Genomic DNA, 13,399 nt, shown 5'->3' with positions numbered 1-13,399 from the left:
ATTAACATGAATGTAAGTGTGTATAAACAGAAGATGGGGTTGTTTATCACCAAACTTCCTCCAGCTATCAGCTCTGAGTTTCAGTAAAAGTTGTCATGGTGGCTTTAACTGATGCTCTAACTCACTAAAGCTTGCTGGTGTTGCAGCTTTTTTATTTGTCTCCAGTTTACTAAAAATTTGTAAAAACATTTGATCTCGATCTTTAAATAAGATCCCCTTCCCCCTAACATGTATAAGAAATAACAACTTTTTTGTTGTATTTTCTCATAGAAACAGTGACATCATGGAATCAAACTGGCATTTAAAGGGTTGAAATAGTTTCAATAATTACATATTTGGAAAAAAAAGTGGGAAAAATATATTCATGCGAAATGTTTTTATAGCAGTTTTTGTCCACTAATGACCTGAAAGGCTAGTACATTTGTCCCGTGTTTCTTTAACCTTTAAGAAAAATTGACACTGGAAAGTAAAAAGGTCCTCTAGAGAAACATTTTCAGCTTACTGCTCATGCTTGTGTTGAGTCATATTTTTCTTTTTAACATTATTTTCAAACTTTTAAAGCAGAACTTATAAATGAAGACAGTGTGCATGAATATTAGCTCTGTAATATAATCTTCTTTCTTGAAAGTATTTTAAGTAATGCCTCCTGGAAGTTCGATTGATTCTTTTAGTTTATAAATGTCTTAATGGTCTTGGGCTTGCATGCCAACATGTGTTTTTTGTGTGTGTGTGATTGTATGTGAAAGAGACTATGATCAGGTGTGTGTTTGTAAACTGCTATGTTGGTGTATGAAGGCTTGGTTTATTTTTAATGTTCATAAATAGTTTTTAATATTTATTTATTTATTGTTTTGCATGCAATAAATTCAATTTGATTTTGATTTAAAAGCCTTGATTTAAAATCTTTAATCATTAATTATGTCATACGTATAAAGCTGAATTGGCAAAGTGATCAAATATATTAATGCTTAGATCGTTTCATAGTTAATGACAGATTATTCTGTGATATTCTTCAGGGTCTGATTCTGCACCAGCTGCAGCGCTACACTCTGTCTGAGAAGGTCCTGAGGGATGCTGTTCAGGTCAACAGGTAGGTGTTCATCTTCCTTTCTCTTGACCACATCTTCACTAGTTTTTCATCCTCTTTTCCTCATTTTCATAGTCTTATTCTCACCTTTTCTTACTCCTTGGTTTTACTCATCTAGTCTAGGTTCACATGTCCCCATCTCTTTTTCTTCTCTTCTTTACCCTCACTTCCATCTTTTTAAAAATTCTTTCCTCAGTTTTTGCTCTACTGCATCTTTACCTCCTGATTCTTCTTCTCTTCAGTCTGTTCTGATTTATTTTTCTCTTTTTTTGAATTATTTTCTTCCATATTTCTCATCTTTCCTCCTCTTACTGTCTTCATCTTTCTTTCTTCATCTTCTGTCCTCTTGTTTCCCATTTTGCCGCCCCCGGCACCATCTTCCTCTCTTCCTTTCTAATTCCTGATACCATCACTTTTCCCATTTTCCTTCTTTTCTTTTCTCCCTACCGCTTTTCTTTACAATACAACATATACACTGGACATTTTTACAACAACATGAGGGTGAAAACTTCACTCCAAGAAAGCTACTTTGGTCAAGATATAACAGTTCATTCATTCAACACTAATAAGCAGAATACAATGGAAATAACACTGGGTCATCAATAAACTATATTCAATCTATATCAAAGTTATAGAAAGTATTCTATATATATCTATATTCAATGTTATCTATATATAATCAAGGATATACTTAAAATTAACTATATTGTATTAATTTAGCTTTTTCTGGAAGATGGAGATGATATGTGAATTTTAGTTTCTCATCAAGCTCTTTCTTAATCTACGGTCCTCTGCACACATGTACATTTTACTTTGTTTTTTTCATGGTATTTCAGTTCTTATTCTTGGTGGTATAAGTGTGCGTAGGAGGGAAAGCTGAAATGGGGTCACACAGTTTATGGTTGAGTTCGTAGACAATCTGGTAGATTACACAATTATACTCAACAAGCCAATAATGTAGTTTGCTTTCCTGACTTTGAAAGTTTATTACACTAAAAATAAATGTGCATTTTCACAAGATTTTCTGTTTATAATTTGTTCAAGTTAATTTTGATTCTTGTGGGGAAAAAAAAATCTTGATCCATTTTGTCTTTTTCTATGCTTCATCCTAAACTGTTATTTTTTTTACTGCTTCATTCCTCTGTTCTCCCATTTTTTTCTTCTGTCCTTCCACATCATCCCGTCTCCTGCTCCAGTTTCCTTTTCCATATGGTCCCGCTTCTCTTTCCCTTCTCTTATCATCTAATAATTCCTTTTTTTTTTCTTCTAATCTTGCATCCTTCACTTCTTTTCCTTACTTTTTCTTTCCTTGTATTTGTGTTCACATAAAACTAATCCCTCTGTTTTCTCGTAGCACGGCTCATGACGTGTGGAACAGTCTGGGGGAGGTGCTGCAGGCTCAGGGAAACGCTGCAGCAGCCACCGAGTGTTTCCTCACTGCCTTGGAGCTGGAGGCCAGCAGCCCCATCCTTCCCTTTACCATCATACCCAGAGCTCTATGAAACACACACACGTGTACAGTCATAGCACAAATGATGGACCTGCAAGGTGCATGCACTTCATACAAACACACACCATCCCTGCATGCACAAAGCTGTACAGCCATACACACAAACATGCAATGTATATAATGCAAATAATACGTCCTTCTACCCTTCCCACAATGCCTTGCTGTGACTGCTACCCCTGCCTCTGTGTGTGTGTATGTGTGTGTTTGAGATCATGAGTCTGTGTGCCGATACACTGTCGTGCCTGTTCGTGTCCGTGCATGCAAACCCACCTCCGTGTACGTGTGCCAACTTGTGTTTTTCTATGTAAATATGACTGTTTGACTCTGCCATTGCAGAAGCCGAAGATTTGTTTACATGTTTAGTCCCAACGACAGATTATTGGCAGTTCAGCAGTTTTATTGAGGTTTCCTTTTATGAGCCAAATATCTGTTACTCAAACATGACACACACTCACTCGTTGCTGTTAATATGAAGCAGACATGTTACTGTACGGCTGGTTGTCGGCCAGAGAATCCACTGGAGCGTCAACAGACATGATCAACAGATCACTGAATAATCAATCAGTCAGTAAATGCCAAAATGCCGGATGCATTCATACAGAAAATCAGATTTGTGGGAGCTGGTGTTAAAGGATGATGTGTTTTTATGGGTTTTAAACTTAAATGTTTAATCTCATCTTAGAGTATACATATTTTGTTAATTGTATGCAGCATTGTCTGATTTTTTTTTTTTTTTTTTTTGAAGAATCACCATAATAGCTGCTCACATACAAGTGCCACAAAACTTGAACAGAAAAACAAGTTACTGATAAAAAAAAAAGCTTTGTAAAGCCATTTTCTGGTGAATAGGAGGAATCTGTTGCATACATTTTATCCACAATCTTGACTTTCTGTGTGCTAATGCACCCACAGTGATTGTGTTGCCTGTCCTGTTACAGCCAGGTTAGTTATTTTTTATTTGATTTTTGATTATAAATACAAAGAATTAATGTTGTATATTTGATTGTTCCTTGTGTATTATTATTTTTAGAGAGTCAATTATAATTCTATTTTCCAGTGAGCATTGCTGTGGGAGGAACAAGACGATGAACTGTTGCAGTGTCATCAGAGTCCTTTTTGCTGTAAATGAATGACTGAAATTAGAATGATGATAATGAATACGATGATAATAAAAATGGCTAAAATGAAGTGGCTTATCTTCTTTGATTTTCATTGGTAAACCTGTGTGGTATTCCCCCTGGCTGTGACCTCGGGGCATGCGGTGTATGTTACTGTCTCAGGTGTGTGTTTGTCAGCAAACACGTATGTCCTCCTTTTTATCTGAGGATTACGAAGCTGACAGGTTTTGTCCCAGAGTGTCAGGAAGCTACAGTCCAGTCTCACAGACACCCCCTGTATCGAGGTCTCTATTGGACTCTCATGTGTCACTAATGGTTAATGTCAGAAAGTTCACGGCTGGGGCCCACAGACACTTTGCTCAACATTATAAATCCAAACATGCCTATTTGGACATATAATGATATGGACAGTAATTATTCACCCACTAATTTTACATAGATTTTAGAGGAACATGTGGGACATTTAGTTTAAATACTTAAACTAGCATCACTGCTATCTTGTGCAAAACATTTATGTCCATTTCTTCTCATGATTAGTACTGAAAACAGCTGTTATTGTCAGATTCATTATAAAAACATGTAATTAGTTTTTGTGGGAAACAAGTATGTAAAAGTAGGAAATACATCACATGCTACCAAATTCCAGTGACTACAACTTTCTTTTCTTTGGTTTAAAGGCTTAAAAGTGGATGCAGTCTGAGACTAAATACCTCTGATTATTTTTAATTATTGTCATTTGTAAAATCAAGGAATTTTTTGTAGCTAATCTCCATAATTAATATTTAAAGGCTTAATTCATTCTTAAGTATGCATTACAAAAACTTCCTGCACTAACAAGGACACTTTTAATCAAAATCAATGACGGTAAAGATGCATTCACCTGTAAATCTCTTACTTGAATGAGTTTAACCACCTGGAGGACACAAGTTACAAGTACAAACCTAACATTACGCACTCGTTTTCTGGTCCGGTCTTCCAGGTATAAGGTGAATGACTGAAATATTTATGTGCGAGACAGAAATTACCCCTTGCATTGGAAACCCTAAACTGAAACGGCCACTTGCTGTTATAAAGCACAAAGTGATAATATATAAATACACTTCAGACAGTTATGCAACTCCAGCTACTGTGTATTTCGTTCAACACCTCCTACACTTCTCCGTCTTCCCCCTCATCCTGTCTGATTCTGTTCAACAGTCACAATCTTAAATGTTCCAGAAAGTCCCAGGATCATAAAGTAATGTTTTGGCCACATTCTGAATCACACATAAAATAAGGTTGTTTTAGTGAATCTCGCCCACTTTTAATTTTTTATCACTGGGAATTTATCTTTCTACGTCTTCATCACCAACCCCCCACTATCATCTCCTCAAACTCCCACAGGTTTCTGCAGCCTCTCCCTTCCAACCATCCCTTGCATATCTGTGTTGCCTAGCAACTCATCTACATACATGTTTGGTGATCCTGAGAAGCCTTTGTGGCACTCCAGATAAACATACAGATTAACTGTAATAGTTATGGTGTCTGAAATACATGCTGGTGAATATTAAATAGATCCATGTTATTTTTATAGCTGTCTTTCATAGGAAGAGCGATACGAAACTACAGTAAAAAAAATTTATTTACTTCTGACTTTATAAAGCAATTATTTTAGTCTTCTCTTATGTTGTGCTTATATTTGGGCAAAATATCTGAACTTATGTAATGTTAGGTGGGCTCTGTGCTTACACATTGGTCCCAGTAAGACATCACACACAATAAGAAGCTCTGATGAGTCATCTTAGAGAATCACTTCCTCCACAAAATCCTGACGGATAAATACAAGTCAGATCATTTTCATAAATAACCAACAGCATCTTAGTTCATGGTATTTTATTGGAAAAACAAAATGTAAAGACTAGCATGTACAACTTGGAATGCAGATCAACTGAACCAAACAGAACAGCTGGACTGGGCCGGGCCTCGCTGCACCCACACACAACAACACACGCACACACAGGCAAACTCGCACACAAACACAAGATTGAAATGCTGCAAAGCTCCGACCCTGTCCCAACTAATGTGAAACACACCCCCATACAGTTATACAGGCACAGCCTTTGAGGCAATATGCAGTACCTGGGCACGCTTCAGTGAGAATGACACATCTTTATTTTAACCATGTTATAAATGTGTGTAAACCTCCAACTAATACTTGTACTGGTAAACGTGGTACATCGATACTGATATTGCCTCAGTTATTGTACTTGTACTTAATCATCTTTTAAACCCACCCAACCCCTCAAATAGTCTAAGACATAGCCACCGTTGAAGGGCCTTAAGTCTACGCCCCACCCCAGCTTCACCCTCAAAAAAGGTAAACACACAGAGGATTAAGTGAGTAAACTGACATGCCAAAACACAAGATCTAAAATGAGTTGTTTATTCCATTTTTTAATTTTTTCTTAAAAATATCTGCCATCACTGACTTAATTTAGGAGCAAACCGCTGGTTCACTCACTTCCATCCCTCTAAAACCACCCCTCCCTCCCTCCTCTGTGGGCCTCGGGTGACCTGAGAACCAACAACAGCCCTCTGCCACTGGGCTCTCGACAGTAACCCATGTAACGCTGCATGCACGAAGAACGGTGGGGAAAAAAGAAAACAAGGTAAGTCATAAAAGAAAGGCAATTGGCCAGCCCAAATAATCATATCAGGCAGATGGAACCAGGAAGCAGAGGAGCAGTGGCCAAACCAGCCAACTGCACAGAGGCTGCTTGTCTAACAAGCTGAGATCTGATTGGGCAGCTCAGTGCTGGGGGGGGGGGGGGGGCAAGGAATACAAGCCAGTACATGCAGATTAATTTAGGTTTTTTTTTTCTTTGTCTTTTACCTTTTTTGAACTTTATATGGACAGATTTTCATTTTTCCAACATTCAGTTTAAATTTTCTATACAGAACAGTATGATTATATGTAGATTTTTGCAATAAGAGGTAAGTGAAACATGACTGTCTTAATCTGAGCCCAGTTCATTTGGCGGTCATCATCTGAACAAACTCTGTGGAGAAAAAAAAAAAAAAACATCAGGAACAGTGTTTACATCATGTTCTGTAAGAAAAATCAAATTTACGTTTGATAAGAATGAAGATTAAACACAGTTTACAATGATTTCACACTGATCTACGCTTTATAACACAAACTCAGAGGAAGTGTGTATCAAAGTTATTTAAGTGGTTAAATCTCTAGACAGACCTTCATAGTTGACCTGTCCGTCTCCATCAATGTCGGCTTCTCTGATCATCTCATCTACTTCCTCGTCCGTCAGCTTCTCTCCCAGGTTAGTCATCACATGACGCAGCTCTGCTGCACTAATATATCCGTTGCCATCCTGACCAAGACACAAACACGAGTTTAAAAATATATTACAATTATTCACACAACTTTTACTGGCCGTCTTATCAGATTTTAATATTCATCAGGCAACACTTTTTACTTAAAGCTGCCCGCACCATGACTTTACTCAAATGTAAGAAAAATACACTACTAAACCAATGGAATAAGGCAGCAGAGACCTAAAGGAAATACAGAGCCATCGCAGAGGTTTTTCTTTAGTTGATTACAGAACTTCTAATCTTCTTCAATCATTGTAGTAATCTCCCTCTACAAGTTCTGAAATTCTGCACTAATGGACTAATGTCTACAAAATTACACTACATTACACCTAAGTGTCCTGATGACAGCAGTAGTAACAAGACTTTGGCCTGTAATGCTATACAGTGACAAAAATAACTAAAGTTGGTTAAATAATAGCAAAAACTTTGGGAAATGTAAATCCAGGCTGATGACTTTTATTCAGCAGAGCTACACTCCTAACATTAAGTTTGTATTACACTTCAAAACCAATCTTTTCTCCGTTTTAATTTTAAAATCCCCATCTAACCTCTATAAGACAAACACCTACCTTGTCAAAGACTCTGAATGCCTCCCTGATCTCCTCTTCACTGTCAGTGTCCTTCATCTTCCTTGCCATCATTGTCAGAAACTCAGGAAAGTCAATGGTTCCATTGCCTGGTGGAGATGAATTGAACCAAGTGGTTAACATGGCTCCTCATTTATAAAAATTATTTTAAAAGACATAAATAAATATTTCCCAATTTCGAGGAGAACAACCATACCATCTGCATCCACCTCATTGATCATGTCCTGTAGTTCAGCTTCAGTTGGGTTTTGACCCAGTGACCTCATAACGGTGCCCAGCTCTTTGGTGGTGATGGTGCCATCTCCATCTTTATCAAACAGGGAGAAGGCCTCCTTGAATTCTGGACATGCACAGAGACAAGATGAATGACAAAAAATACTGATGACACACAACAGAATAGCAAACAAAAAAATTCTAATATTGTCTGAAAGTACCAAATTGACATCTTTGTGCTGAAGTTTTACAAAAAGTGGTATTAGAATGTATTATCTACCTAAATATAAATTTGCAACTGTGAGGGTACCAATGAGGTGTAATGAGGAGGGTAAGATGTATAATTAAGCAGGCACTGATCTCATGCTCTCGTCATGAAATGGTTACATAGTTTATCAGAAAAATGTTCTCCAAATAAAAAGGAAAACTGCCTTTTTCTTCTGCCGCCATCAAGGTAGTTTAACGTTGAGAAAACTAGTATGCTGAATAGATTGTTTCATCAAATTCAGTACATCCAGCCATGTTGTAAAAGGTAGCTCCTCCTTCCACCATATTCAATAATTATTTGAAAAGTCAAATAAAGTGCCAGTTTGACTTTCAGAAACAGGATTTATTTAGCTTACTGGAAGTGATACTGCTGTGTAAACCAAATAACTTCAGCCTAAATAATGTAGAAAATGGCAAAATGATGTTTGAGTTGTTTCATCTTACCAGCGATCTGCTCTTCTGTTAGTTGGTCGGCCTTAAAAACAAAAGAGGTAATTAATTATCAAAATCATAAAAAAATAAAAAAAGCATGTTTAAGTTGGGATGAAAATTTGTTGCTTTGTATTGTAAGACTGACTTATTTATCTTTAAAATCAGAACCTGTACTTTCTTCCAACCACTGCAGTCATAAGTCAAAGAAAGCAGGAAACGTGACAAGAGTTGTGACCTTAATAACGCAAAACAAAAGCAGGAGCTTTACAGTCAGTCACAGACAACACCAATGCAAGAATTTTGTGACACCAACACTTCTAGATATCTCAAGTTTTATATCTGTACAACCTTTATATCATCAAAGTGAATATCTGTGAGATCTGCCACCAGTTTCACTGCTTTTGGTTCAGGTTTTTTTGGCCCTCTGCCTCCACCTGCTCTTCCATCCAGTCTCAACCCTCCACCTCCTCCTCTGCGGTGTTTTAGGTCCACTCCTCCTCCTGCACCTCCACCAACTGCAGCTGGTTTCATGGCTAGCCCATCCAGTGCCCCACGGACCATCACTAAGCCTTCAGCCAGACACTCTGCTCGTTTGCTGTTCTGGATGCCCTGTTTTTTAACCTCTGCCAACTCTGCTTTGGTTCTCTGCAGGCATGTCCTCAGGTCCTGCATCTCTCTGACAAGGTTGTCCATCCGGCTGGACGATGTGTCCATCAACATCTGCAGGAAGGCTCGGTAGTTCCTCTCCTGCTGCTGGATGAGCTCCTTGTAGTAAAGCTGCTGATCATCCAAGAGGTCATACACTGTGGACAAGCTCACCAACTCATCCTCTGTTGGGTACATGGCAACTTTCTTAGGCAGCATAGTGAAAGAAAAATGGCAAGAAGGGCAGGAATTGGGTGTTAAGGTGGGAAAAATGGGTGGATGAAAAAAATAATGGCTAGACATTGATCAGTTGCTCCAGATTTATAAAAATAACAGGAGACGCAGCCAATTAGCAGCACATGCCATTTCTAATAGTCACATTATTGTATGGATGAAGAAAAACTGTCATCATAGATGTTTTTAACCCTTCTGGATAGATCGACCACAAGATGGATGTACGAATGGTGAAGAGGTGACTGGATGATTGTCAGACTTGTCTCTCAATCCTTCTGTATAGATAGCTGATAAGATGACAGACGTTTTTAAAATCCCTCTGGAGAACCAAGGGTCAGCGGGCAGGACTGACCTGACAGATGATGTTACTTCAATGAGCTGGATGACAAGTTGCTGAAACAACTGGTCCTGTTGACATTGTCCAGGTTACTTGTCCATCTATCTGTCTCTCAATAAATCCATCTGGATATCCATCTTCATATCTTTCTGGTAGCCTTACAACACTGACCAGATACTGTCCTTCCTTCTTTGCATATGAGACCAGACAGATGACACTGTGGACATCCCCACTGCCTCCATATCAGCGAATGTTAGTCAAGGCATTGGTAGTGAAGACTTGGTTCTCTTTTCTTCTCTCCAAAAGTTGTACACTAAAGCTGCATGCAGAGATGAAGTGTCCACCTCCTGCAGTAGCTCAGCAGATGAACCGCCTTACACGAGTTTGTGTACATGCAGAGCCCAGGAGGCCCGGCCAAAGGGGGTTACTCAAACATGTCAGGAAATTGATTTAAGGTGTGTGAAGGTAACAGAGTCCAGACCAGGAGAGGTCACAGGAGTTTTATGTGCATCTATCTGTATATGCCAGTCTATGGCCTGTCATCTAATGACTACGGTTGCAGCTCCTGGGGAGGATCAGTTAACTGGTCATCTGGTCTCCCAGACAGCATCATGGATCACACCAAATGGACCCCTGAGCAGGGCCTTTGTCCTCACAGTTACAATGTCTCAGTGTGAAATTAAATTTCCTCAAGAGTTTACACTCAATCCAATTATAGTTTGTTTAAAGTAAACGAGCCAAACTGGATACCAGCATCCTTACAACACTTGATTCAGCAGGTTACCAAAACCAGTTAAGGACATCTTCTAATTGAGGTGTTCACAGGGAGATGGAGCTATTAGCATAATTTAAATCCCCACCACACAGCTCTCCTTTCAACAAAGTGAGCTCTTTCACTAAAATCCTCCAACATAACTAAAAATAAAGATAAAATTATTCTACTAAAAAATATGTGTGAGAATAAAGATAGACCTTGCATGAAGATAACATGCGACTGTTGTAGTTTGGAATCTGGATTGCCAGTAATATTTGTGACAATTTCTTCTCACTTTCTCTTGGATACAGAAACGTACATGAAATACAACATGTAGATAGTTAATCCTGCTTAAGTCTGCACAGATGAGGTTTCCACCCCTTCTCCAATAACAAAAAGACAAACTGAGTAATTTGTATATTTTCAAAATCTGGTTCATCAAATAAACTTAAAAGGGAAAAGGTCTTAGAAACCAAAGATAACATAAGTTTGCACAATTTAGTTTGCACACCGATACCTGATTTTATTTGTTATAATTTGTTGTTCATTCATCTAAACTGACAAGATAGAGGAAAACAATGGTAAAAAGAAATGTTTAATTTACAAAAAGGTGTTTGTAGTGCCAAATGGCAGCAAACAGGAAGCTTTTCATGGTTGATAAGACAGATGATACACTTGTGCATCCTCAAAGATGTGTGCAATCAGTTGATTGCTAACAGGCTGCTAAGCCCTCTGATATCCAGGCCAAATTACTTTTCTGACAGCAACATCTGGCAACAACAATCATGTTCATGTTACAGTAGATAGTGCAAGTCTAGGATGTACGATTTACTTTTACAGCCTACATGACAGTCTGCATAAAGTTGAGTCTTCTACACAAACAGGGTCAAAACTGAAAGAATGCAACAGTGCTTTGTTTTGTTACCCGCACACTGTCATTAAACATCTCACTTCAACAGTAATAAGCTTACTCACTATGCAAGTCTTTCTGCTTAAAAAAAAGTAAAACTTCTAAATGACAAGTACAAAAGAAGTCTTAATTCAAATGGCTACACCTTACCTACAGTGTCAACCATCTCATATCTTAAGTATACAAAAGATGTGAAAATGGAGCTGTCAGAACAGATAACCAAATATCCCTCAGCTGATAACTAGATGGCAGATGTCTTTAGAAGACTACTTGCAAAAATCTGTAATATAAGGTAGACTATGAGATAACCTGTCAAGACAGTGAGTTAAACTGGTTTTTGGTCAATTCCATCCTGCCTTTTTATACAAGTGAATGAAAACATCTACAGATTGTGCCCAATTGATGAAAGTCGGCACAAACAATTGCAATCAGGTGATTAATAATTGAGACAGTACTAGATGCATGTTGTGCTCTTTGCAGGGTGGCTAGTCCATTAGAATAAGAACAGCCAATTGTATACCGTTTTTCTAATAGATTTCAAAGAATGTGATCAAAGTATGCTCAAACATTAATTGATCCTGAGAGGAGCTGGCTTTATCAGAACCCTGTTTGTATGCCTTCATTCTTGGGGAGTGGCAACCCACACTTGCAAATCTTTTTCAGTTTGGTAGCTACAGAATCAAATATCACAAATGAATCGTTTAAAGTGATAAAATTACGACTGCGGTCAACATCAAACCACCATAATGAGTATTCAAAACATTAACTGATATTTCTTATGAATTCATGACTTTTACCTTTGTCATAAGTACCCATAAAAAATAATCACCGTATTTTTTTAAACTATACTGACCTTGTAGATTCTTATATTGTTACATATTAAACTTTTCAAGCAGTTACTAACAGTTATGGTAAATTGAGACAAAACGAGTCCAATTACGACGAACACAGCTTAATGTTAAACGTCTGAGAGTCTTGTTGGGAAAAATTGTTAAAGTAACAACCGCGTTTACAGTTATTCTGGTGCATATTAATACTACGTCTCTTCTAGGAGAAATGCACAATTGGCTGGCGATACGGCTGTGAAATACCGGAAAATCAGTCTTTGAGGGTGTATTCAGCTGTGATGCTAACCGCGGCAACCAGAAGAGCCGCCACAACTTACTACAGAGGCCACCTGTAACAACTACTATACGTTAGCATAGGGTAACATCAACCGCTGCTATATTTACACATGACAGATGTATGCCACTGTGATAAGCTTCTCGTCCGCATCAACGATTTACATTTTAACGCTTCAGTGTTAACAGCTACCAGTGAACGTTAGCTTGCTAACCCAACAGTTGAAACGAGTCCTCGAGTTGTGTGCGATGGTTGCGCCGGGGTATTTCACCAGCGATGCTCCCGGTGAGACATTGAGAACTCTTAATGGCTTAAAGTTAACTCTATACAATTTTTATTACAAGTCCTACACATCACGGTTGATTAAATACTCACCATGGCTGTGTGAGTCGGAACGGCGATTGCGCTAGCACCACAGGAGAGAGGAAATGGACGGTCGCCACTGAATAGGGGTGGCTGGAGGCGGGCGAGAAAGGCTAAACACTACTGTGCTCCTCACTGTATTTCTCCGCAGTGTGAGTAGGTCCATTTTTTTTTTTTTTTAACCGCTGTCCGCTTGCACGCTCACGATGAGTGTAATGCGCCTGCTAAATGAAGTTATTCATAATTTATTTGGTTCCTGAAAGCACAATTTTTTCTCAAATATAACTTTTTGATTATGATTAAGTTTAAAACGTTTTTATCCGATTAGGAAATGTGAACGGAAATAAAGATACTAATTCAATTACTTTTTGAAAGGTACCTTTAGAGCAGCAAATCATACAAATAAAAATGACAAAAGTTAAATATTCTTTAACCTTACTTTGTTTTA

General features: G+C 38.1%; 2 protein-coding genes across 2 annotated transcripts in view; one reads left to right on the top strand and one right to left on the bottom strand.

The window, feature by feature from the left end:
- ttc7b (tetratricopeptide repeat domain 7B) overlaps positions 1 to 3,785 on the top strand; it is a 28,963-nt gene extending 25,178 nt beyond the window's left edge. Inside the window, exons 20-21 of the mRNA XM_041971969.1 lie at positions 1,017 to 1,090; positions 2,442 to 3,785. Coding sequence (XP_041827903.1) covers positions 1,017 to 1,090; positions 2,442 to 2,589 — 222 coding nt within the window. The 3' untranslated portion in view covers positions 2,590 to 3,785. The remainder of the gene's footprint in view (positions 1 to 1,016; positions 1,091 to 2,441) is intronic.
- A 1,787-nt stretch (positions 3,786 to 5,572) lies between these two features.
- calm1a (calmodulin 1a) lies at positions 5,573 to 13,105 on the bottom strand. The gene is made up of 6 exons (XM_041971590.1): positions 12,964 to 13,105; positions 8,599 to 8,629; positions 7,871 to 8,014; positions 7,657 to 7,763; positions 6,948 to 7,083; positions 5,573 to 6,753 (listed from the first exon to the last, which is right to left on the bottom strand). The coding sequence occupies exons 1-6, from the start codon at positions 12,964 to 12,966 to the stop codon at positions 6,725 to 6,727; spliced, it is 450 nt and encodes a 149-aa protein (XP_041827524.1). The 5' UTR covers positions 12,967 to 13,105; the 3' UTR covers positions 5,573 to 6,724.
- Positions 13,106 to 13,399: the final 294 nt, after the last annotated feature.

This window comes from Melanotaenia boesemani, chromosome 20, assembly GCF_017639745.1.
Source record: "Melanotaenia boesemani isolate fMelBoe1 chromosome 20, fMelBoe1.pri, whole genome shotgun sequence".
Taxonomy (NCBI): domain Eukaryota; kingdom Metazoa; phylum Chordata; class Actinopteri; order Atheriniformes; family Melanotaeniidae; genus Melanotaenia; species Melanotaenia boesemani.
Note: the sequence above shows the minus strand (reverse complement) of the source record. Positions and strands in the feature narration are given on the sequence as shown.